The sequence below is a fragment of the Carcharhinus amblyrhynchos genome, chromosome 20, assembly GCF_965287045.1.
Source record: "Carcharhinus amblyrhynchos chromosome 20, sCarAmb.v2.hapA, whole genome shotgun sequence".
In the NCBI taxonomy this organism is placed as follows: Eukaryota; Metazoa; Chordata; class Chondrichthyes; order Carcharhiniformes; family Carcharhinidae; genus Carcharhinus; species Carcharhinus amblyrhynchos.
The window spans coordinates 3,137,439-3,161,445 of NC_137343.1; the positions used below are offsets into that span (position 1 = coordinate 3,137,439).

General features: G+C 47.0%; 1 protein-coding gene across 1 annotated transcript in view; it reads left to right on the plus strand.

Annotated features, from left to right (window-relative positions):
• The window catches only part of adgrd1 (adhesion G protein-coupled receptor D1), a 273,919-nt gene that overhangs the window by 181,440 nt on the left and 68,472 nt on the right, over positions 1–24,007 (plus strand). The window contains exon 21 of the mRNA XM_080208783.1: positions 3,685–3,751. Within this exon, the coding sequence (XP_080064909.1) occupies positions 3,685–3,751 (67 nt within the window). The remainder of the gene's footprint in view (positions 1–3,684; positions 3,752–24,007) is intronic.

Below are 24,007 nucleotides of genomic sequence, written 5' to 3' on the forward strand. Positions count from 1 at the left end.
TTTGTGTTGGTCTTCACAGTGGAAGACACAAATAACATGCCAGAAATGATAGCAGGAAGGCTATGGCAGATGAGAACCTAGAAACTATCATTATCACTAAAGAGGTAGTGTTGGACAAGCTAATGGGGCTATAGACAAATCTCCTGGTCCTGATGGAATGCATCCCAGGGTACTAACAGAGATGGTGGGGGAAATAGCAAATGCTAGTGGTAATTTACCAAAATTCGCTGGACTCTGGAGTGGTTCCTGCAGATTGGAAAACAGCAAATGTGATGTTACTGTTTAAAAAAGGAGTTAGACAAAAGGCAGGTAACTATAGGCCGGTGAGCTTAACTTCTGTAGTAGGGAATAAGCTTGAATCTATCATCAAGGAAAAAATAACGAGACATCTAGATGTAAGTTGTCCCATTGGTAAGATGCAGCATGGGTTCATGAAAGGAAGGTCACGTTTGACTAATTTGGTGGAATTCTTTGGGAACATTACATGTGCAGTGGACAATGGGGAACCTGTGGATGTGGTGTATCTGGATTTTCAGAAGACATTTGACAAAGTGCCGCACCAAAGACTGCTGCATAACATAAAGGTGCATGGTGTTATGGATAATGTATTAGCATGGACAGAGGATTGATTAACTAACAGAAAGCAAAGAGTGGAGGTAAATGGGTGTTTTTCTGGTTGGCGATCAGTGACTAGTGGTGTGCCTCAGGGATCAGTGTTGGGACAGCAATTGTTTATGATTTACATAGATGATTTGGAAATGGGGACCAAGTTTAGTGTGTCAAAATTCACAGATTGCACTAAAATGAGTGGCAGAGCAAAGGAGTGCTGAGGACGCTGAAAGTCTACAAAGGGATATAGATAGTATAATTGAGTGGGCGAGGGTCTGGCAGATGGAGTACAATGTTGGTAAATGTGAGGTCATCCATTTTGGTAAGAATAACAACAAAATGGACTATTATTTAAATGGTAAAAAATTGCAGCATGCTGCTGTGCAGAGGGATCTGGGTGTCCTTGTGCAGGAATCTCAAGGAGTTTGTTTGCAGGTGCAGCAGGTAATTAAGAAGGCAAATGGAATTTTGTCCTTCATTGCTAGAGGGATGGAGTTTAAAAATAGCGAGGTTATGTTGCAGCTGTATAAGGTGCTGGTGAGGCCACACCTGGAGCACTGTACAGTTTTGATCTCCTTACTTGAGAAAGGATATACTGGCACTGGAGGGGGTGCAGAGGAGATTCACTAGGTTGATTCCGGAGTTGAGAGGGTTGGCTGATGAGGAGAGACTGAGCAAACTGGGGCTATACTCATTGGAATTCAGAAGAATGAGGGGAGATCTTATAGAAACATATAAGATTATGAAGGGAATAGATAAGATAGAAGCAGGGAAGTTGTTTCCACTGGTGGGTGAAACTAGAACTAGGGGGCATAGCCTCAAAATAAGGGGGAGAAGATTTAGGACTGAGTTGAGGAGGAACTTCTTCACACAAAGAGTTGTGAATCTGTGGAATTCCCTGCCCAGTTGAGGCTCCCTCATTGAATGTTTTTAAGGCAAGGATAGATACATTTTTGAACAGTAAAGGAATTAAGGGTTATGGTGAGCGGGCGGGTAAGTGGAGCTGAGTCCACAAAAAGATTGTGACCTTTTATCCTGAATATTTTATTCTGACTCAGTGGGTGGGATTTTTCAGCCGCGCTCGCTCCAAAGCTGGAAAATCCAGCTCGATGTCAGCGGACCCTTACATAGCCCGTGTCCCACCCACTACGATTCCCGTGGCGGACAGGACAGGAAGATTCCGCCCAAAGTCTTTTCTATTTCCCTTCCACAATCGGAGTAGCAAATGAACAACACTGGCAACGCATTTACAAATCTCAAATTCTCAGTTTGCCCCCCAGCTCACTGCAAACTCAACAAATCGAACCAAGATGCAGAAAGGGAGAGACACACACTTCACCTTGACCTGGTACTAATGAGTAAGAGACATTAATAATTGATCCCATGATCTTATTGAATGGTGGAGCAGGCTCAAAGGGCCAGATGTCCTCCTCCTGCTCCTAGTTCCTATGTTCTTCTTCAGGATCCAGCCTCTCAGATCCGCGTTAATCACTTCGAAGTGGTCAGTTTATGTAGCGAGGAACAGTTGTGTGGTTCTGTTGTGAAGCAGACAGAATAACCTTACATCCCCGTACCTGGTTTATCTCTCTACCTCCTGTAGCCCCTCTAGCTTTTGTGGTTTACTGTTCTTACTGTGTGACAATAAGGTAAATGCTTTACGCAATGCTGAATTATATATTAAAGTTTAACCACAGTTCCAATGGGCATTCCTAAAATGGTAATGTGCAAGAGTTGTGTGTATGATGTCAATCACTGAACAGTTCTCACCAGTGGGATCAATTATTAATGTCTCTTACTCATTAGTACCAGGTCAAGGTGAAGTGTGTGTCTCTCCCTTTCTGCATCTTGGTTCGATTTGTTGAGTTTGCAGTGAGCTGGGGGGCAAACTGACAATTTGAGATTTATAAATGCGTTGCCAGTGTTTTCTCTTTGTTCATTTGCTACCCCGATTGTGGAAGGAAAATAGGAAAGATTTTGGGCGGAATCTTCCTGTCCCGTCCGCCACGGGAATCGTAGTGGGTGGGACACGGGCTATGTAAGGGTCCGCTGACATCGGGCTGGATTTTCCTGCTTTGGGGCGAGCGTGGCTGAAAAATCCCACCCACTGAGTCAGAATAAAATATTCCAGAGGGTCGGATTGAGTCACAAAATCACACATAGAAATGTTGAAATTAGAAGCAGAAGGAGGCCATTTGGCCCTTCGAGCCTGCTCCACCATTCATTTTGAATGCTGTTAGGGAGGGAGTTCCAGGGTTTTGACCCAGCGATAGTGAAGGAACAGCCAATATATTTCCCAGTCAGGCTCGGAGGGGAACTTGCAGATGTCAAAATGCAAAACTTGAGAGAGAGAAAGCTAATCATTTTGTCCTGATTGGGTGTTGGGTGGGAGGGAGAGGTTTAGAGTTTTGCTGCCAACCTGTGGAGACTTAGTACCAACATTGAAAAGGCAAAAAAAATCAATTTTAGTAACAAAACAATGCTTTAAACATTGAATGTATCGAAAATTCCAATCTCCTAAAGCAATTCCTCATGTCGTCAGTGTGATAAACCTCCCCAGGGATTATTGTACATGAAATATTTATCTTTCTTGTGTTTTAGTTGAATTGTGTGTGCGTTCACAGTTTATTTGATACATTTCCAAAGAATGATGGTGAGTGGTTTGGATGGGAAATTGTAGGTTTTAGTGTTCCCAGGTACCACTTCCATCTGGAAGGACAAGGGGCAGCAGATACCTGGGACCACCTGCAAGTTCCCCTCCAAGCCACTCACCATCCTGACTTGGAAATATATCGGCTGTTCGTTCACAGTGACTGGATCAAAATCCTGGAATTCCCTTCCCAATGGCTCAACCCTCAGCACATGGGCTGCCGCAATTCAAGAAGGCAGCTCACCACCACCTTGTCAAGGGCAACTAGGGACGGGCAATAAATACTGGCCAGCCAGCGATGCCCATGTCCCACGAGTAAATGGGAAAAACAAACTAGCCCGGTCTGTGATTTGATTGTGGGTGTAATTTTTATTCTTCAGTAAATTCTGCTTCATCCCTTTGTTCGTTTCCTTCTGTTCCTCCTGCAGTTGCTGGTTGTCGATCGAGAGAGGCGCCATCTGGGCATTCGTGGCCCCTGCACTGTTTGTGGTTCTGGTGAGTGACATTGTTACTCTGCACTGATCCAGTGTCAGGTTGTACACGTTTCAACGTGCACACTGAATGTAGATGTTTTAGCAGTTCTGCTAGCAGTGGTGTCTGGGGGAATCTGTGGAGAAAGAATAAACTTTAATCGGTTCACTCTGAAGGTTTCTCTGCATCCTTCGCTGGTCGAACGTCCAGGGTGTTTGGAACCTCGCGTTTGAACTCTTTCCAGCTCTATAAATAATCTTTTGTGCCATTAATTTGCTCTGGATTTCTTTATGGAAACTTGCTGAAGTCAGATAATCCAGCAATTAAAATAATTGGCGGAAGAGCCAGAGGGAAGATGAAGACAAATGTTTATTTTTAATGATGTAACAGGGTGTTAAGCTGGAATGTGCTGCCCGTGATGGTGATAGAAGCAGATTCAATCATCGCGCTGAAGGGGGTTAGAGACTAGTTGGACTGTGGACGGTATGGTGGCACAGTGGGTCAGCACTGCTGCCTCACAGCACCAGGGATTCCCGGATTGGGTCACTGTCTGTGCGGACTCTGCACATTCTCCCCATGTCTGCATGAGTTCCCTCCGGGTACTCAGATTTCCTCCCACAGTCCAAAAGGCATGCTGGTTAGGTGCATTGGCCGTGCTAAATTCTCCTGAACAGGTGCCGGAGTGTGACGACTAGGGGATTTTCACAGTAACTTCATTGCAATGTTAATGTAAGCCTACTTTTGACAGGAATAAATAAATTGATTGTTCTTTCAAAGAGCTGGCACATGTACTGTGACCATATGGCCTTCTTCTGTAATGCTACCTGGTTACTGGTTACCTGGTTACTGGTTACCTTTCTGTGGTGCCGTGGGCTGAGTGTAGATTAAGTTTGAATGTGATTCAGAATTTTTTTCCATCTCTGTAAACAATCTCCTTTCCGTAATTAATTAAGTTCTGATTGCTTTCCTGCAAATGCAGTAATTTAAAATCTTTAGTCTAAGATGTAGCCAGCTGGCCGTTCTTTGCTGCCTATCAGGAAATAAGTTCCATACAATTCCACTTCTCTCCCCTCAACTTTTCCCTAATAAAATTGTAAAGTCCCTGCTGTGCAGAAAGAGGCCATTCAGCCCATCAAGTTTGCGTTGACAACAAGGCCCTGTCCCCTTAACCTCACCTCTCCTTTACAATAAGTGGCAATTTAGCATGGCCAATCCACCTAACTAGCACTTCTTTCGGACTGTGGGAAGAAATGACACCCGGAAGAAACCCAGACACAGGGAGAATGTGCAGATATGGCTTATCCCAGATATGACCCAGACAGAGACCCGGGTCCCCAGAGTTATGAGGCAGCAGTGCTAACCACTGTGCCTCTGTGCCATTCCATTGAATTATTCAGTGTCTTTCTTCAATGCAGTGGTTGGTTCAGCATCAAGCACCACTATTCGCAACACACTTTATATTCCAGTAACTCTGCAGCAAAGATTCTTTGAGCCTCTTCAGTAACGTCACTTTGACTTGACAGGTATCACATGACTCTTTCCCCAGGGCTCATTGGTCACTGTGTCACATGAGTCAGTGTTGAGTTCTCCAGTCTCAGCCTCACACACACGTGACTGGGCTTCAGAATCCTGGGAGATGATCAGCTGCTCGGGAAGTCAGTCACCTGACCCAGAAAAGACCCTGGCCAAATCTTCCAGTCTATCCTGCCGGAGGGATGGAAATATAGAAGATAGGAGCAGGGGGAGGCCATTCGGCTCGTTGAGCCTGCTTTGCCATTCATCATGGCTGATCATCCAACTCAATAGCCTAATCCTGCTTTCTCCCCATAACCTTTGATCCCGTTCGCCCCAAGTGCGATATCCAGCTGCCTCTTGAATACATTCAATGTTTTGTTATCATCTACTTCCTGTGGTAATGAATTCCACAGGCTCACTACTCATTGGGTGAAGAAATGTCTCCTCACCTCCGTCCTAAATGGTCTACCCTGAATCCTCAGACAGTGAGCCCTGGTTCTGGACTCCTCCACCATCAGGAACATCCTCCCTGCATCTACCCTGTCCAGTTCTGTTAGAATTTTCTGTGAGATCCCCCCCTCATTTGTCTGAACTCCAGTGAAAACAATCCTAACCTGGTCAATCTCCCCTCGCACATCAGTTCCATCATCCCCAGAATCAGCCTGGTAAACCTTGGCTGCACTTCTAGGAGAACAACCAAGGATCTGAGATCGTTGATGAACTCTCCCTGTGGCGCGTGTCCCAGTGGCAGAGAGTGTGCATTATGCAAAACCCTGTAAACATTGGTGGGCTTGGAAGATCACATCACCAATCCATGGTGGACCAATGCCACTGCTGGTAAATGTAGGCAGGGTGCAGTGGGGGGTGGGGGAGGGGGCACGGTGGTGGGAGGGTGGAGTGGGGGTTGTTGTTGGTAGCGGGTGACTGGAAAATCCTTTCCCTGATGTCCCATTTCACTTCTCCCACACAATGGCCGTCTGTCACGTATCACAATATTGACAGTCCCTATCCCACGTCACCCCCTGGGAGCGGCACAAAGCCAGAAATCAATTTGGGGGAGAACAAACCCTGGGAAATTCCTCACTGAATCCATCAAATGATCCAGGCTCATCCCGGGGATCACTCCTGACTTGGAAATACATCGCCGTTCCTTCACTGTCGCTGGGTCAAAATCCTGGAACTCCCTCCCTAACAGCACTGTGGGTGTACCTGCACCACATGGACTGCAGTGTTTCAAGAAGGCAGCTCACCACCACCTTTCCCAAGGGCAATTAGGGATGGGTAATAAATGCTGGTCTAGCCAGCGACACCCACATCCCGTAAAAGAATAATCCAATTGGAACGCACTGTCTACTAGAACACAATTTATTTCCTCCATCATTTGAACTTCAATCAAATCACCCAGAACTCTAGACTTAGTGAAAAGTGCCAACTCTTTTAGTCTATATTCCTAATTAAGATGCTTCAAACTGGGAATTAATCTAGTGATCATGTTCAGTCCTCTTTCCAAAGCTTCAAAGTCAATCACCATCATCACTAGCTATTTATATAAAGAATAATCAGGATTGAAGGGTGATGAGTAGAACATTTGTAATCCCCGGATATCCCGGAGGAGCTGTCAACAAGATACTGTCACCAGAGACGGCATGAGTTTTGTTACGGTTCAGGTCAGAAACTCCACAAGGGTTTTACAGAGCCCGCCTGGATCATAGGTTTTGCGCTTTGAACTTGACCAGGATAAGCATGGAATGTTTCACTTGATTTGATTGACCCAGAGGTGAGCCTTTATCAAACAAAATTTATTTCAGAATATATACGAAAAGAAAACTAGCAAGAACTTTTATCAATTACAGACAGAAACAAAAGAACCTTTAACAAATATATCTAAGATGTTCCAATCAAACAAAAACTCCCTTTAGACAAAACCCTATAAATAAGTTCAGCACAGCAATGTTTAATACTTGGAGATTTGAAAGTTCTCTGTCTTGTAAGTTCTGGCAGTCCTACTGACACATCCAGAACAGTTTGAAGTCAGAACAGCTTCTCAGGTAGACTCTGGTCAAACCACCAATAGCAGATTTTCTCCTTCAGAAAGGCAAGACCTTGCTTTCACACAACCAACAGAATTTCCAAACAAAAGGAAGAGAAACACTTCTTTCCAGCTTTGTGCTCCTTCTAAAAACTAACCTGCAGCTCAGAACTGAAGACGAAATCACTCCTGTCACCTGACCTGCCAACCAGATTTCCTCCTAACAATGCAAGGTCAACAATGACAGCTCAGTGACTCTCACTGTTTGCTGTGCAGACACATGGATTTGGGCTGGTGTTTGCGGGAGTTTGCACATTCTCCCCATGATTGCGTGGGTTTTCTCCGGGTGCCCCGGTTTCCTCCCACATCCCAAAAACGTGCTCTTAGGCTGATTGGTGTAACAAATTGTCCCTAAGTTAGTCTTCCCTCAATCTTCCCCAATAGGCGTAGACAAAGGTCATGGGTAGAGGAGGGCACTCATAATTTTAAAATGGCGGTGCGGGCTCGTTGGGCCGAAGGGCCTGTTTCCCGTGTTGTGTTGTTCTTTGTTCTTTGTTAAAACTAATCCCAGAAAGTTCCTGAGACCCCCATTTAAACCACTTAAGGGTCAATAAAATGACATCTGGTAGACAGCCTGACAACAATGAGAAATACTGAAGATGCGAGAGCCCCAGAGATCAGGATTTTAAAAAATACTTTTCTTAAAGATACACTAAAACTTCACAACTTGTTTACTGATGCTAAATTTTCACAAGTTCTTTCAGAAAAGGGTGGCATAGTGGTTAGCACTGCCAGGGTTCAATTCCTGGCTTGGGTCACTGTCTGTGCAGGGTCTGCACATTCTCCTTGTGTCTGCGTGGGTTTCCTCAGGGTGCTCTGGTTTCCTCCCACAGTCCGAAAAATGTAGGGGCATTGGCCGTGCTAAATTCTCCCCCAGTGTAGCTGAACAGGTGCCAGAGTGTGGTGACGAGTGGATTTTCTCAGTAACTTCATTGCAGTGTTAATGCAAGCCTACTTGTAACTCTAATTAACAAAATTTAAAAAAAAACTTTAGTTTTAATGTATATAATGTGTAGCCAATTAGAGTAATGTAATAAAGACAAAATACTGCAGTTGCTGGAATTCTGAAATGAAAACAAGAAAGTGCTGGATAAACTCAACAGGCCTGGCAGCATCTATTGGGAGAGAACCAGAGAGGTTTCGAGTCTGGCTGACTTCCAGTGACGGTAATTCCTTAGGAGAGGGGATAGTCTAGTGGTATTATCACTGCTAATGATCCAGAAACTCAGCTAATGTTCTGGGGTTCGAATCCCACCGTAGCAGAGCTTTCAAATGGTGGCCAGGACCCAGAAATGAATAAAAAAAACACAGGGAAGCACAACAGGCCAGAATTGGAGGAATGCCGAGATCTTGGAGCGTTGTTGCCAGGAGGAGATTATAGGGAGGAGTGAGGACATAAAGGGATTTTTTTTCTGCTCTTCGACATAGTGTGAGGGCAGAGGCCGAATGTTCTCATTCAGAAGACGACATCTCCAACAAAGCTGCACTGGCTCAGTACTGCAGTGGGATTGCCAATTTCAGTTTTGAGCTCAATTGCTTGGAGTCCCTCATTGTCGAGTGTCACATTGCTGATTGTGAGAGCTTGCTGGGTGCAAATTGGTTGTCATATCCCTTCATTACAACATTCAAATAATTGCATTGGGACATCATAGAATCCCTACAGTAGAGAAGGAGGCCATTCATTCCATCAATTCTGCACCAACCATAATCCCACCCAGGCCCTATCCCCATAACCCCCTGCATTTACCCTAGCTAGTTCTCCTAAGGGGCAATTTAGCACGGCCAATCCACCTGACCCGCACATGTTTGGACTGTGGGAGGAAACTGGAGCACCTGGAGGAAACCCACGCAGACACGGGGAGAACATGCAGACTCTGCGCAGACAGTGACCCAAGCCGGGAATCGAACCCAGGCCCCTGGTGCTATGAGGCAGCAGAGACAACCACTGTGCCGTTGTGCCGCCCTGAGGTTTGGAATGGCGTGGATGAGAGTCAGTTCTTTCCTTCTGTCCGTTTGTATTTTCCGATACCTCACTTTATCTCCAGACCCATCCTGGGTTTTGCTTTGAAGTATATTTTCAGCTCTCTGTCAGTGCTAGTACAAACACATTTTCAACCTGGCAGCTTAGAAAGGTTTAGTAGGCGAGAGTGTGTTTCTGTTACAAATGTTTTGTTGCCAGGATTTGAAGTACAAAGCTGTGAGATCGGAAGAGCTTGAGGACAAGGTAAAGTCTGAAGGGTAAAGGCCATTAAGGAGTTTTAGCTTGACAGAGTTTGTGTGTGAATGTTTCCGACGTTAAGTGGGAATTGAGTGAAGCAGAGGTGTTGGAAGAATAGCTTTTGCTGCTGAAGCCTTGATACCCACTCAGCTCTGGAGCAAGATTTTCTAAGATATAAAATTGTCAAAAGGAAATCACACAATGGTTGCAGCTCGGAAGGAGGCCATTCAGCCCATCGTTCCGGTGCTGGCTTTCCAACGAAACGATTTACCTGATGCCATTCCCAGGTCCAAGAATAAAGAAAATTACAGCACAGGAACAGGCCCTTCGGCCCTCCAAGCCTGCGTCCTGAGAATGCCCAGAGGTCGTGTCAGGCACTATATAAATGTAAATCTTCACATCTGCAAATAACAACGTGCCTTTCTGCCATCAATCTCTCCCACCGCAACACAGTTTATTTATTAATCTCACAAGCAGGCTTACATAACACTGCAGTGAACTTAATGTGAAAATCCCCCAGCTGCCACAAACCGGAACCTGTTCGGATACACTGAGGGAGAATTTAGCACGGCCAATACACCTAACCCTCACATCTTTTGGACTGTGGGAGGAAAACGGGAGCACCCTGAGGAAACCCGTGCAGAGAGAACACGCAAACTCCACACAGACAGTGATCCGGGGCTGGGATTGAACCTGGGTCCCTGGCGCCATGAGGCAGCAGTGCTACCCACTGTGTCACCGCACCCCCCCTGTGTCCTGCCACCTTTGGTGAAGTTGAGAAGGAAGCAATGAGGAGGAGGACAGGGGGAGGTGGCTGATGGGAGAGTGAGAAGTAGTGAGGGAGAGTGAAGATAGGGAAGGCTACGATGGAGGTAGTGATGGAGATGGGGATATGGAGGAGAAGGGAAATGGAGGGATTTGGAGTCCAGGGAGTGAAGCGGCTATGGTGGGGAGAGAGAGAGTAAGAGGAAGGGGTAAGAAGGAGGGGAATGGAAGGCGAGGGAAATGAGGAGTGTGGGTGACAGGGAGCTGGGGTGGTGAACGGTGGGGAAACATGGCTGCAATTTCTTCCAGAATCCATGAAGGAATCCTAAGGCTCGCGTCCCTGGTTCTTCCACCCGGGAACCTCGCCGGATTCCTTTCCCCCGGTTCACCTGAGCTTTCTCTCAGTGCCTGCGCCATTTGACTGAGCAAAATCACCTTGGCCAATCAAATCGATGATATCAATGTTTAACCTCGTTGGAGTTTAGAAAGATGAGGGGGAATCTTATAGAGACGTATAAGATAATGAAAGGGATGGATAGGGTAGAGGTAGAGAGATTCTTCCCGCTTAGAAAGGATAGCAGGACTAGAGAGCACAGCCTCAAGATAAGGGGGGTGCAGTTTAGATCAGAGTGGAGGAGGAACTTCTTCACTCAAAGGGTGGTGAATCTCTGGAATTCTCTGCCCGTTGAAGTGGTGGAGGCTGCCTCGCTAAATATATTTAAGACGCGGGTAGATAGGTTTTTGGTAGGCAAGGGGATTAAGGGTTATGGGGAGAAAGCGGGAAAGTGGAACTGAGACACTTCAGATCAGCCATGATCTTATTGAATGGCGGGGCAGGCTTGAAGGGCTAGATGGCCTACTCCTGCTCCTATTTCTTATATCCTTATGTAACCTGTCGAGCTGTAACCGGCTCCCAGTTTAATCAAAACCTCCCCCCCCACCACCCTGCCCCCATCCTCCACGCCCCACCCCATCCCTGCCCCCGGGTCTCAGACTGTTCCCAATGACTGATGGCTGTGGAACCAGAGAGATGGAAGATTGGAAGCTTGAGTTAAGGCAGAGAGCAGGAAGCGGTGTTCCACAGAGAGCCTGGTGCGAGGCCAGGGTTCAATAACTCAGAGAATGATTGAAGACGAGAATAATGCAGTGACTTTCTTTACATTAAGCTCGTGACCACACTCGCTGTGAATACTCTGAGACGTGCTGGGGTTGTGGGAAGCACTAAAATTTAAATGGTTTTTCTTCACTGTGTACAGAAATCTTTGAGATGTTTGAGATGTGATGAGGTACAATGTCAGGGCAAAGCTCTCTGACGATGCTCGATAGACCCGTGTCTGCAAAAACAGACTCTTAGCAGAAAAATAGAAAGAGGGCTTACATTTATATAGCGCCGTTTGCAACCTCAGGACATCCCAATGCACGGGAAGCCAATCAAGTATTTCCAATCATCGTCTTAATTTGGTAGTGGCTGTCTCTGGGAGTGAGGAGCACCCTGATCATGGAATCTAGAGACTGGGAGAGAGAGAAGAAGAAAGGGGGAGAGAAAGAGAGAGTGTGAGAGAGGTCAGGGTGATGTCAGTGCAAGGTAATGGAGCGGAGGTGATAGTGACTGCCCTTGACATCAAGGCCACGTTTCACCAAGTGTGAATCGATGGGAATCAACGGGAAACTCTCTGCTGGTTGGAGTCGTAGCTGGCACATAGGAAGGTGGCTGTGATTCTTCAAAGTCATTGAACCCAGTTACAGGATATCACTGCAGGAGTTCCTCAGGGTAATATCCTAGACCCAACCATCTTCAGCTGCTTCTTCAGTGACCTTCCTTCCATCAGAAGCTCAGAAGTGGGGATGTTCCCTGATGAACATTTTGTGACATTCATGTGTCTGGCCAATGAGTTTATATCTCTCTGTCATGACCAGCTTTTGTAACAACCCTTGAACTGAGTGGCTTGTCACACCATTTCGGAGGTCAGTTAAGAGTCAGTCATATTATAGTGGCTCTGGAGTCACATGTAGGCCAGACCGGGTAAGGACGGCAGATTTCCTTCCTTGAAGGGCATTAGTGAACCAGGCAGGCTTTTATGACAAGTTATCATAGAACTCCTGCAGTGTAGAAGGAGGCCATTTGGCCCATCGAGTCTGCACTGACCACAATTCCTCCCAGGCCCTATGCCTGCAACCCTCTGACAGTCGGGTCAATTTAGCCTGGCCAATCAATCGAACCTGTACATCTTTGGAGTGTGGGAGGAAACCGGAGCACCCAAGCAGACACGGGGAGAATGTACCGACTACACACAGACAGTGACCTGAGACTGGAATTGAACCTGGGCCCCTGGCGCTGTGAGGAAGCAGTGTTAACCACTGTGCCACCCTGAGACTAGAGACTAGATTCATTTCCAGATTTTATTAATTGAATATAAATCTCACCAGCTGCTGTGGTGGGAGTTGAAGCTATGTCTCCAAGAGCATTGGCCGGGTCTCTGGATTAACAGTGCGTATAAAGTGTATACAATGTGTATGTATGAGCACAGTGAAAGTTTTGAGTATGTGTGAGTGAGAGTGTAAATGATTGAGAAAGGGATTGAGGAAGGTGAGTGTGTGTGACAGCGTCTCTCGAACAGTGTTTCTCTTAGCTGGGAGGATCCTTGATAGCAGTCAGCAGTAATTTTGGTGGAAGGGCAATGTCAAGCACAAGGTCATAATTTCATTTTCAAATGCAAATTGCCAAATGTTCCTCTTTAAAACTGAAAATCATTTCAGACAATGAGCAGGGAAAAAGCATCAGAAAGATATGACACTCAAAGCGTGGCAATGTTTACCAAATAAGGTGTCCATAGTCCAAGAAATTCTGCAGTTACGGATAACAGACTCTGAGGTAATGAACCCTGTCGGACTAACAGCAATGTGGGATTCAGGCAAGGTGGGAAGGGGGGCTGGTGCCGGTGTAGTTAGACTGACCCATGGAATTTCCCCCACTGATTCCCTCAAGTTCTGAGTTTAACCCATTTTCACCCGATTTCAAACTGGCGCGAGGGATGATGGATGGAAGTCAATGGGACCCTTTAAAGATACAGAGTTTCCCTGTAAGTATAAGGTGAAGTACAAAAACCCTGATTCGATCAGATCAGGAGCACTCTGTACATGCCTGAACACTACACTTTTAAGAGGCTTTGGAAAGTCTTGGCCTTTTGGCTAAGATCAAATGTCAGATCAAGCCTAAGATTCTTAAAATATTTATTCATTGGACACGGGTGTCACTGGCTGGGCCAATATTTATTGCCCATCCCTAATTGCCCTTGGAGGGCAGTTGAGAGTCAACCACATTGCTGTGGCTCTGGGGGTCACAGGTAGGCCAGACCGGACAGATCTCCTTCCCAAAAGGACATTAGTGAAGAAGGGGGTCAATGTTTTGTGTTGTCAGCTTGGATCTTGTTTGTCTCTCTTGTGGGGACCTTGAATTGGATTCAGTTGGAATTTGGTTTCGGGAGCGAGCGGGGAATGGATTTGGGTTTGCCGGAGCCACCCACAGCATTGGCTTTGGAACTTTAAGGATGGAGTTAAAAAAATGTTTTAAAGAAAAAGGAATGCAGTGCAAGTTCATGAGAATATTAGCAAGGTGCCAGGGATTAGATGACAATGTCAGATTATATAAACTTTATCCTTTGGAATCTGGGAGATTAACGGGTGATTTGATTGAGGCTTTCAGGATCTGGAGAGGAACTGAGAGCGTCAAAGTGAGGAAAGTGTTTTTTGGGGTGGGGGAGGATGGAGCAGGAGAGTAGGCCGGCGGAGATGGGGCAGTGCGGTAATGGGATGGGGATAAGGGGGGGGGCGGGGAACCAGGGGAGGGGAGGGGTGGGATGCAGGTAAGGGGAGTGGTGGGAATGGGGGAGGTCAGAGGGAGTGGTGCAGAAGGGAGGAGGTAGGGGTGGGCCCAGGGGAGGGGATGGGTGGGTTTGGGGAAAGGGGGGTTAGAGGGAGTAGTTGGGAGTGGAGGAGGGGTAGGGTGTGTGAAAGGAGTAGAGGAGGATGGGGATGGGCAAGGATTGAGGGCGGTGGGGGAGGGGTAGGGTATCTAGGACAAGAATCTTAAGATCAGAGCCAAAGATTTCTTCACACAAAGGGCAATAATAAGCATAGACTCCAGACAGTGCAGAAGGAGACCATTCAGCCCATTGAATCTGCACTGACCACAATCTTACCCAAGTCCTATCCCCATAACCCCATTCATTTACCCTCCCCATCTCTAAGGGACAACTTAGCACGGCCAATCCACCTAACCTGGAGTGTGGGAGGAAACTGGAGCACCCGGAAGGAACCCATGCAGACACAGGGAGAATGTGCAAACTCCTCACTGACAGTAATCCAAGCCAGGAATCAAACCCGGTCCCTGGTGCTGTGAAGCAGTAGTGTTAACCACTGTGCCACTCATGTAGAAGTGTGGAACTGTCTCCCACAGGAAGACACTGGGGTTTAGTTAATTATTCTGTATCTGAAATCGATGAGAGGTTTGCTGAATCAGGGTATAAGTGGAGCTGTGATGGAACAGGCTCACGGGGCTAAATGACATCTTCCTGTCTCTCAATCAGGAAGGGGAGATGTGACTGCAGAACCTGAGCCAGAAGTGCCCCACAGAACTAAGCGATTGGACATTTTGTACTGATTTATAGATGGGGACACGAGGGTCAGGAACGCTGACCTGGGATTTCACTCGCAATTAGCAGTCTATCCCTCCTCGTACATCTTTCCTCCACATCCAACTATTTACCTGAGTGATAGACCCAGTCTCTAGTATACCCATTACTCCTTAAGATTGAGCCAGTGTAGAATCCAGACAATCCGACAGTGCAAAAAGAGGCTATTGAGCCCATCACGTCTGCACTGATTCTCTGAAAGAACATCCCACACAGGCCCTCCCTTCTGCTCATTCTCCATATCCCCACATATTTACCATGGCTAATCCAGCTAACCCGCACATCTTTGGAGTGTGGGAGGAAACGGAGCACCTGGAGGAAACCCACACAGACACGGGCAGAACATGCAAACTCCACACAGACAGTGACCCAAGTCAGGAATCGAACCTGAGTCCCTGGTGATGTGAGGTAATGGCGCTAACCACTGTGCCACCTGTAATAACTCCACAGAGGCGCCAGTCCCATCACCAAGTTACTTTATTTACACCATACACCTGTACACAGCCAGCTCTCCAGTTGGTCCCCTGCTGAATGCAGGCTGGGAGTCTGACTCACCTGCTTTAAATAGGGAGCATGAGACTTTCTGATTTAACCAGAAATTAGGATTCATCAGGCAGCTGTTACTTAACAAACAAGTAAACTTAGGGACAAATTAAAAGGGGCAGCCCTCCCCAAAAAGGAAGTGGGGGGGGATGGCCCGAACAAAAAACAAAGTCGAAAGGAAACTTAAAACATTAAATCAATAGATGATTATTGGGGTCTATAATACACCCCAGCTCCTGCGGTGCCCAGCGGGTGCAGAAGGCATCAACTGCGCCCGTGGACCCCACATGCTCCCTTTCCAGGGACACCCGCTGGAGGGGCAGTTGGGATGGAAGAGCTCAGCGATCGCCCGCTGCCTGGACGTGTTGGTGGCTCGTCTCGCCAAGCCAGGAGCAGGTTCACGAAGAGGTCACCCTCCCGACCCACCTCTCTCCGCACCAGGACAAGATTCATTAAGTAGTTCATTCTCTAGCAAGCCAACCTCATTAGCCTGGCTGACGTTATCACACCACTGTTGGCTGTTGTCTTAACGTGTTATCTGCTAATGCATTTCATTTACTATTGATAAGCCATTCATCTTAAACACCCAGTTACAGCAACGCTCATTAACCTGAGAATTAGCTGCATGGAGTTTAGTGAGGAATTGTGAAGATGGCTTCCCTAAAGCCTGTTCATGTCACCAGGTTTTGGAGACAGTGACACATTCTTGCCAACTTAATAAAGACACTTCAACGCTGCTTCCTGCCATTCCATGGTCTTGTCCCTGTTGGATACAACCTGCTCTGGCTTTTGATGACCACCCAGTTACTCAAACCAATTGTGAAATGGATTCGGACACGCCCTTTTCACATCTCCCCCCCGTCCCCGAGTCAAAACGCTGTTTAAAATGTCTGTGAATAGATATAGCGTAGAAACAAGCTGCCCTTTACATTGCTGTAGTCGTCTATTAACACTAACTGCTGCCCTGATGAAAAACACGTCCTTTCAAAGATTGTGTGTTTCAACTTTAATGATTCTTGAAGCTCAATATTTATATAAAACTGCCTTTACGATGCATGAGCTGAAACTCATCTGTCCTGCAATGTTATCACTGAGGGGGAAAGGCAGAGAAAATGATTTATATCAAATCTCTCCACATTTTAGTACTGCCTCTGAGAGCGATCGCAGTCACGTAAACATCCAAACTCTTCCAGCCTCTGCCATTCCTCTGGGCCCCTGGCAGCGCTCCCCTGCTGTCTCTCGCCCAGAAGCTGATGAGGTCAATACATGTGTGGCCTGTCAGCCCTGGAGCCCTCCTGGAGGGCCCCTATTCCCTGAGCTAAAATAGAGATCATCTGGAGTCCTGGCATCCCTGCGAGATTGTAGGAACTGTGGGCACAGCGCAACGCAAAGTCTAGGGGAGGATAGAAAATGCTGGGGTGAAATTAAAATGGAAATTAGCAAAACAGTGGGAAAGGGCCTGAAGAAATAATAACAAGTAAAAGGAGGGATAACCCAAAGATATTTGATAAATGCATATAGAGCAAATGATAGGGTCTGTTAGACTCCCAAACCTGTGTGTAAGAGCCAAAGGCATGGGGATGCTTCGTAATGAATACTTTATGTTGACCTTCACAATGTTAAGGAGAAGGAATGTGAAATATTGGAAGGGAGAAACATGGTGAGAAACAAGATACTGAGAGGTTTAGTGTCTGTGAAGGTGGGTAAGTGCCCAGGTCTGGATGAAACATACCCCAGGCAATGGTGGAGGTTCAAGCCATCGTAATGGTTGCTGAGTATTTTAAGACCGTAAGACATAGGAGCAGGATTAGGCCATTCGGCCCATCAGGTCTGCTCCACCATTCAATCATGGCTGATATTTTTTTCATCCCCATTCTCCTGCCTTCTCCCCATAACCCCTGATCCCCTTATTAATCAAGAACCTATCTATCTCTGTCTTAAAGACATTCAATGACCTGGCCTGTATAGCTTTCTGCAGCAAAGAGCTCCACAGATTCACCACTCTCTGGCTGAAGAAATTCCTCCTTATCCATGTTCTAAAGGACCACCTCTTTAGCCGGAAGTTGTGCCCTCTGGTTCTAGTTTTCCTTGCTAGTGGAATTATCCTGTCATCCTCATTTTGATACTGGAAAGCTGTTTCCATTGGGTTCCACATCACATTTCAGAAACACTCGGATGGATTTTCCAGCCGTGTTCGCCCTAAAACTGGAAAATCCCGCCCAAGGCCAATGGTCTTTGCGTTGTTGCCCCCCCTCCCCCTACCCCCCCGCCTTGATTCCCGTGGTTAGTAGGATGGGAAAATCCCATCCTTGGAGTGCTGCAACCCACAGGGATGAGGACCAAGAGTTGGGAAGTGGAATTAAGCTGGACAGCACTTTCCCAATGGACACCGATACAATCGGCCAAATGGCCTCTTCCTGTGCCATCAACCCTTTGTTTCTGAAGGAAGCACTTGTGTCTATGTTGTGCCTTTCACAAACACTTGATAGTGCTTTCCAGCCAATGAAACGCTTGGCAAAGTATGATCAGTGTTGTAATGTGAGGAAATGCAGCAACTGAACTGTGCAGAGCAAGATCCCATAAACAGCAGTAAGATAATGACCAGCTTATCTCACCCAAATAATGGGTAAGGGTAAAGCAGTGTCCCAGGACTTGGGCAGGGGGTAGGGAGGGCAGATGGTTGGGGGGGGGCGGTGGGGCGTGGGTGCGAGTGGAGAGGGAAGTGAACTCCCTACCATTTCTGCCAGGGGTGGTCTGCCGGTTGTTGGGGGGGGGGTCTGCTGGGGGGATCATTACTGCTGGGAAGGGCTGGAGACTGGGGCACTCCTGGACGGGGGAGTCGGGGCTGGTCTGTGAATGGACGGGAGGAGGTGTTGCCACGATTGGGTGGTGGAGATGTTGGGAGGGGCAGCACTACGGGGGTCCCAGGCTGGCCAGCAAACGGCAGGCTGACAGCTCGAGGCCACTGCACATGCGCAGAGTTCTGAAACTGTCAGACTCTGGTGTGAATAGGCCCCGCCCCTCCCGAGCTTTTAATGATATTCACAATTGTGACCTTTGTGATTTACGCCAGTTTTCCCACGAATTCAGCTCTTAGAAGTTTTTTGGCTGAATTGCCTCCTTCATTATTCCAAATTTAAGGCCTCACCCGGGACCATTCCAAACAATTTAACAATTCCGAACAGGTTCTTATTTATACTGAATCAGCTGATTGTCACGTCATTCTGTCATTGGTTACATGGTTTACTGGGTTTGCTGATCTTTGTTACCATTGGTCACATTACAGCAATGATATTATCACTGGTTACATTCTAACAAGGGGCAGCTCATGGCCAGGTTGAGGTGTGTAAGATTAGGAGGGGTATAGACAGGGTGAGTCAGGAGCATCGGTTCTCTTTGGTTGAGGGGTCATTAATGAGGGGGCAGAGTTTTAGGGGAAGGGGGAGGAGATTCAGAGGGAATTTGAGAAAAAGCTTTTTTACTCAGAGGGTGGCGGGAATCTGGAATGCGCTGCCTGGGAAGGTAGTGGAGGCAGGAGAACTTACAATGTTTAAAAATATTTAGATGAGCACCTAAAACATTCAAACATTCAAGGATATGGAACAAATGCAGGAAAATGGGATTAGCGCGCCTTTATTGGTTGTTATTGTCGGTGCAGACTCGATGGGCCGAAGGGTCTTTCCTGCGCTATGCGACTCTATCGCTCGATGACAGAATGGTGGGAACCTTTGCTGCCTGAAATCTGATTCAAGACACTATCAATGAGGTGATGGAGTGATCAGAAATGTAGCCTGCTATTACTGCACACTTGTGGCGTTTTTCTATTGAGTGTTTTCTAACCCACGTTACTTCCTCGTTTTCCCCACGCGCTCTGCTGGAGTAGACACGGGCTGGAGAAAATTACAGAGTAAGCAGGCCTTTGGAGGTGGCCAGCAGCTTCTGCAATCGATGACCAACAAAATCAAGTAAAGATTAGCTGTGGAACTGAGACATGCTGATTCTTCACTGTCTGATGACACTGTGGTTAACAGGAGCCGCTGATGAGATTCAGCAGAACCATCCTGTAAACTGTCAGCATTGATCTGCTGTGTGCTGTCCGTCTGATTTCTGTCAGAGCTGTAGAAATGTTGCTGGGTAGTTTTTCTGAGATGCTGAGGGTATTTAAATACTCTAAGGGCAGAACAGTGATTCGCACCGCTTCCTCAGAGCGCCAGGAACCTGGGTTTGATTCCCGGCTTGGGTCACAGTCTGTTTGGGTTTTGCATGTTCTCCCCATGTCTGCATGGGTTTTCTCCGGATGCTCCAGTTTCCTTCCACAGTCTGAAAGATGTGCTGGTTAGAGTGCATTGGCCGTGCTAAATTCTCCCTCAGTGTAACCCGAACAGACGCCAGAGTGTGGGCGACTAGGGGATTTTCACAGTAACTTCATTGCAGTGTTAATGTAAGCCTACTTGTGACACTAATAAATAAACTTAAACTTATAACTTAAATATTTATCTGAGTGTGCTCTTCTGTTTGGTGAATGGGGGTTTTGTGTGACCAACTAGTCCGATTTCGGACAAAACGAGTTTCTGAAGCACTTGTCCCATCCTCAGGGTATAAGAACATAAGAACATAAGAAATAGGAGCAGGAGTAGGCCATCTAGCCCTTCGAGCCTGCCCCGCCATTCAATAAGATCATGGCTGATCTGTCGTGGCTCAGTTCCACTTTCCCGCCCTCTCCCCATAACCCTTAATCCCCTCTCTTATCAAGAACCCATCAACCTGCTTCTTAAAAATATTTAGCGAGGCAGCCTCCACCACTTCAACGGGCAGAGAATTCCAGAGATTCACCACCCTTTGAGTGAAGAAGTTCCTCCTCAACTCCGTTCTAAACCGCCTCCCCTTTATCTTGAGGCTGTGCCCCCTAGTCCTACTGTCTTTTTTGAGCGGGAAGAGTCTCTCCACCTCTATCCTATCCATCCCATTCATCATCTTATACGTCTCAATGAGATCTCCCCTCATTCTTCTAAACTCTAACGAGTACAAGCCTAGTTTATTCAGCCTCTCCTCATAGCTCAATCCCCTCAACTCCGGTATCAGCCTAGTAAACCTCCTCTGCACTCCCTCCAGGGCCAAAATATCCTTGCGCAGGTGCGGCGCCCAAAACTGCACACAGTACTCCAGCTGCGGCCTCACCAATGCCCTATACAGCTGCAGCAAGACCTCCCTACTTTTATATTCAATCCCCCTCGCTATGAAGGCCAGCATCCCATTCGCCTTCCTGACCACCTGCTGCACCTGCAAGCTGGGTTTTTGCGACTCATGCACAAGGACCCCGAGGTCCCTCTGCACCGTCGCCTGCTGCAGTTTTTCGCCACGTAAGTAATAGTCCTTCCTACCATTCTTCCTACCAAAGTGGACCACCTCACACTTGCCAACATTAAATTCCATTTGCCATTTCCTGGCCCATTCGCCCAGCCTATCTAGATCCTTCTGCAGACTCTCCACACCCTCTGCACAATTTGCCTTTCCCCCAATCTTGGTGTCATCAGCAAATTTCGACACCCTGCACTCGGTTCCCTCCTCCAGATCATCTATATAAATGGTAAATAGCTGAGGCCCCAGCACCGACCCCTGGGGCACCCCACTAGTCACCAACCGCCAATCCGAATAGCACCCATTGACCCCCACTCTCTGCCTCCTATTTGACAACCAATCCTCTATCCACGCTAACACCCTACCCCCAACTCCATGTCCCCTGACCTTCTGCAATAACCTCTTGTGAGGTACCTTGTCAAACGCCTTGTGTTTCACAGCCAATTAATTACTTTGGAATTGTAATCTCAGGTGTTTTGGAGTTAGCTTCAGCAGCCAAGATCCCACAACTAGTAACAAAATGAATAGCTAGACAACCCATTGATGTTGGGAGAAGGATAATTACTGGGGAGAACTTCTTCCAACTGATGTCTGTCTTTACATCCCCCTTCCTGGGCAGACAATATTGCAGTTTAATATTGAGTACACAAGACCTCAGTTCAGACAGTGCAGCTTCTCCCACTGTACCTCACTGGGAGAAAGAGTGGGGGTTCTCCCCACGGCATCCAGGACAATATTTATTCCTCCAAGCAGCATCAGATTATCATAGAATCATTGAATCCCGACAGCGCAGATGGAGGCCATTTGGCCCATCGAATCTGCTCTGACTATCCGACAGAGCATCTTATCAAAGAACAAAGAACAAAAACAGCCCGGGAAACAGGCCCTTCGGCCCAACGAGCCCGCGCTGCCATCTCAACACCGTCAGTCCCCCCCTCCACCCATGACCCTCATCCAATGTTTTATGGCGGAAACTAATTTAGGGACAATTTATTCCTGCCAATCAGCCTAACAGCACATCATTGGGGTGTGGGAGGAAACCAGAGCACCCAGAGAAAACCCACGCAAGCACGGGGAGAATGCGCAAACTCCCACAGACACCGGCCCAAATCCATGTGTCTGCACAGCAATCAGCGATAGTCACTGAGCTGTCGTCTTGCCCAGTATCTGGTCCAGTTTAGGCACACACTAACGACATGAAGCACTAGGCCAATCTCAAACAACCAAGAGCAGCCCAAGTACGATCCATCACATGTATGCCCCTCGTTGGATACAAGGCGGACCGACTTAAAACCTGTGAATGAAAAAGAGAAAAAACATTATTATTATACCATATCCATTTACCTTACCAGGGACTCCCAGTGCTAATGACCCTTATTTAAAACAATCTCCTATATCCACCCATCCCCAACCCACTCATGTGCCTGTCTAAGTTACCCTTAAACAACTCTAGCGTGTTTGCCTCCACCACCTTACTTGGCAGGGCATTCCATACCCCCACTACCCTCTGTGCGAAAAACCTCCCTCTAATATCTGTGTTATACCTCTCCCCCCTCACCTTAAGCCCATGAACCCTTGTCCTGTGTGTCTCTATCGTAGGAAATAGCTTACCTCTGTTTACTCTATCTATACCCTTCATAATCTTATATACCTCTATTAGATCCCCCCTCAGTCGGCGTTTTTCAGGAGAAAAGAGCCCCAATTTCTTCAATCTTTCCTCATACCCCAGTCCTTCCATACCAGGCAACATCCTGGTAAACCTCCTCTGCACTCTCTCCAGAGTCTCCACGTCCTCCTGGTAGTAAGGCGACCAGAACTGGACGCAGTACTCTAAATGCAGCCTAACCAACATTCTGTACAACTGCAACATTAGACTCCAGCTCTTATATTCTATACCCCTTCCTATAAAGGCGAACATACCATAGGCTTTCTTCACCACACTCCACTTGCACTGCCACCTTCAAAGACTTGTGCACTTGCACCCCCAGGTCTCGCTGCGATTCTGTACTCCTTAGGGGCTTACCCTTTATCATATCAAGACCCAACCCCTACTCTATCCCTGTAATGGCTAGTGGGTCATTGTTTTTGTAACTGGTCGGCGCAACATCGTGGGCCGAAGGGCCTGTTCTGCGCTGTAATGTTCTATGTTCTATGTTAATGCCACGTAATCCCCTTAACCTGTACATCTTTGGGCACCAAGTGGCAATTTAGCATGGCCAATCCACCTAACCTACACATCTTTGGATTATCTGGTCATTCCTCACATTGGGAGCTTGCTGTGCATTAGTTGGCTGCTGTATTTCCCACATTGCAATGGTAAATGACCTCAAAAGGTAGTTCGCTGGCAGCAAAACATTTTTAGCAGTCTTGAGGTGGGGACAGGAGTTAGAGACATGTCTCCTTTTCACTAATTTTACAGTTTGAGTGTTGTTGTGTTGTGCGATTTAAATGATTTCTTTAGTGACAGGATCACTGAAGTAGGATTGTTAATGCACGCGTTCCACTCGAATGGAAATGTGGCGGTGAGGTCTGCATTGCTGGGGCTCGCGCCCCGTGAGAGCGTGACTTTCCTGCCAGGCCTGTGAGTGAGCAGTAACCCCTCACTGAGCACTTGTCTCAATCACACACACAGGGATAACACTCAGATTGTCAAACACTTCCTATTTCAGATCAGTCCACGGGAATACTTGAGGTTGATGATTTATATGATTCTTATCCAGTATGACATGAAAATATTTGGACACTGATATGCATGGACGCTATCACTGGCTGTATCGTGAGCAAGCTGACAGCCTGATATTCTGCATGATGGATTTTATTGAATAAACAGTGAGCTGCGACAGGGAATTGGCACAGTTTGGTTCTAACAATTCCGTCACTGTGCTGTGGTCTCAGGTTTTGATGGGCTAATATTTACGGTTGCTAATGTGTTTACATTGTTTTGTTGGATCCCACACCCAGGCCCCATCACCTGGAAGCCTCATCGTTTTAACTTAAACTATTCAGTTTCAGTTTATTTATTAATGTTACAAGTAGGCTTACACTAACACTGCGATGAAGTTACTGTAAAAATCACCTAGTCGCCACACTCCAGCGCCTGT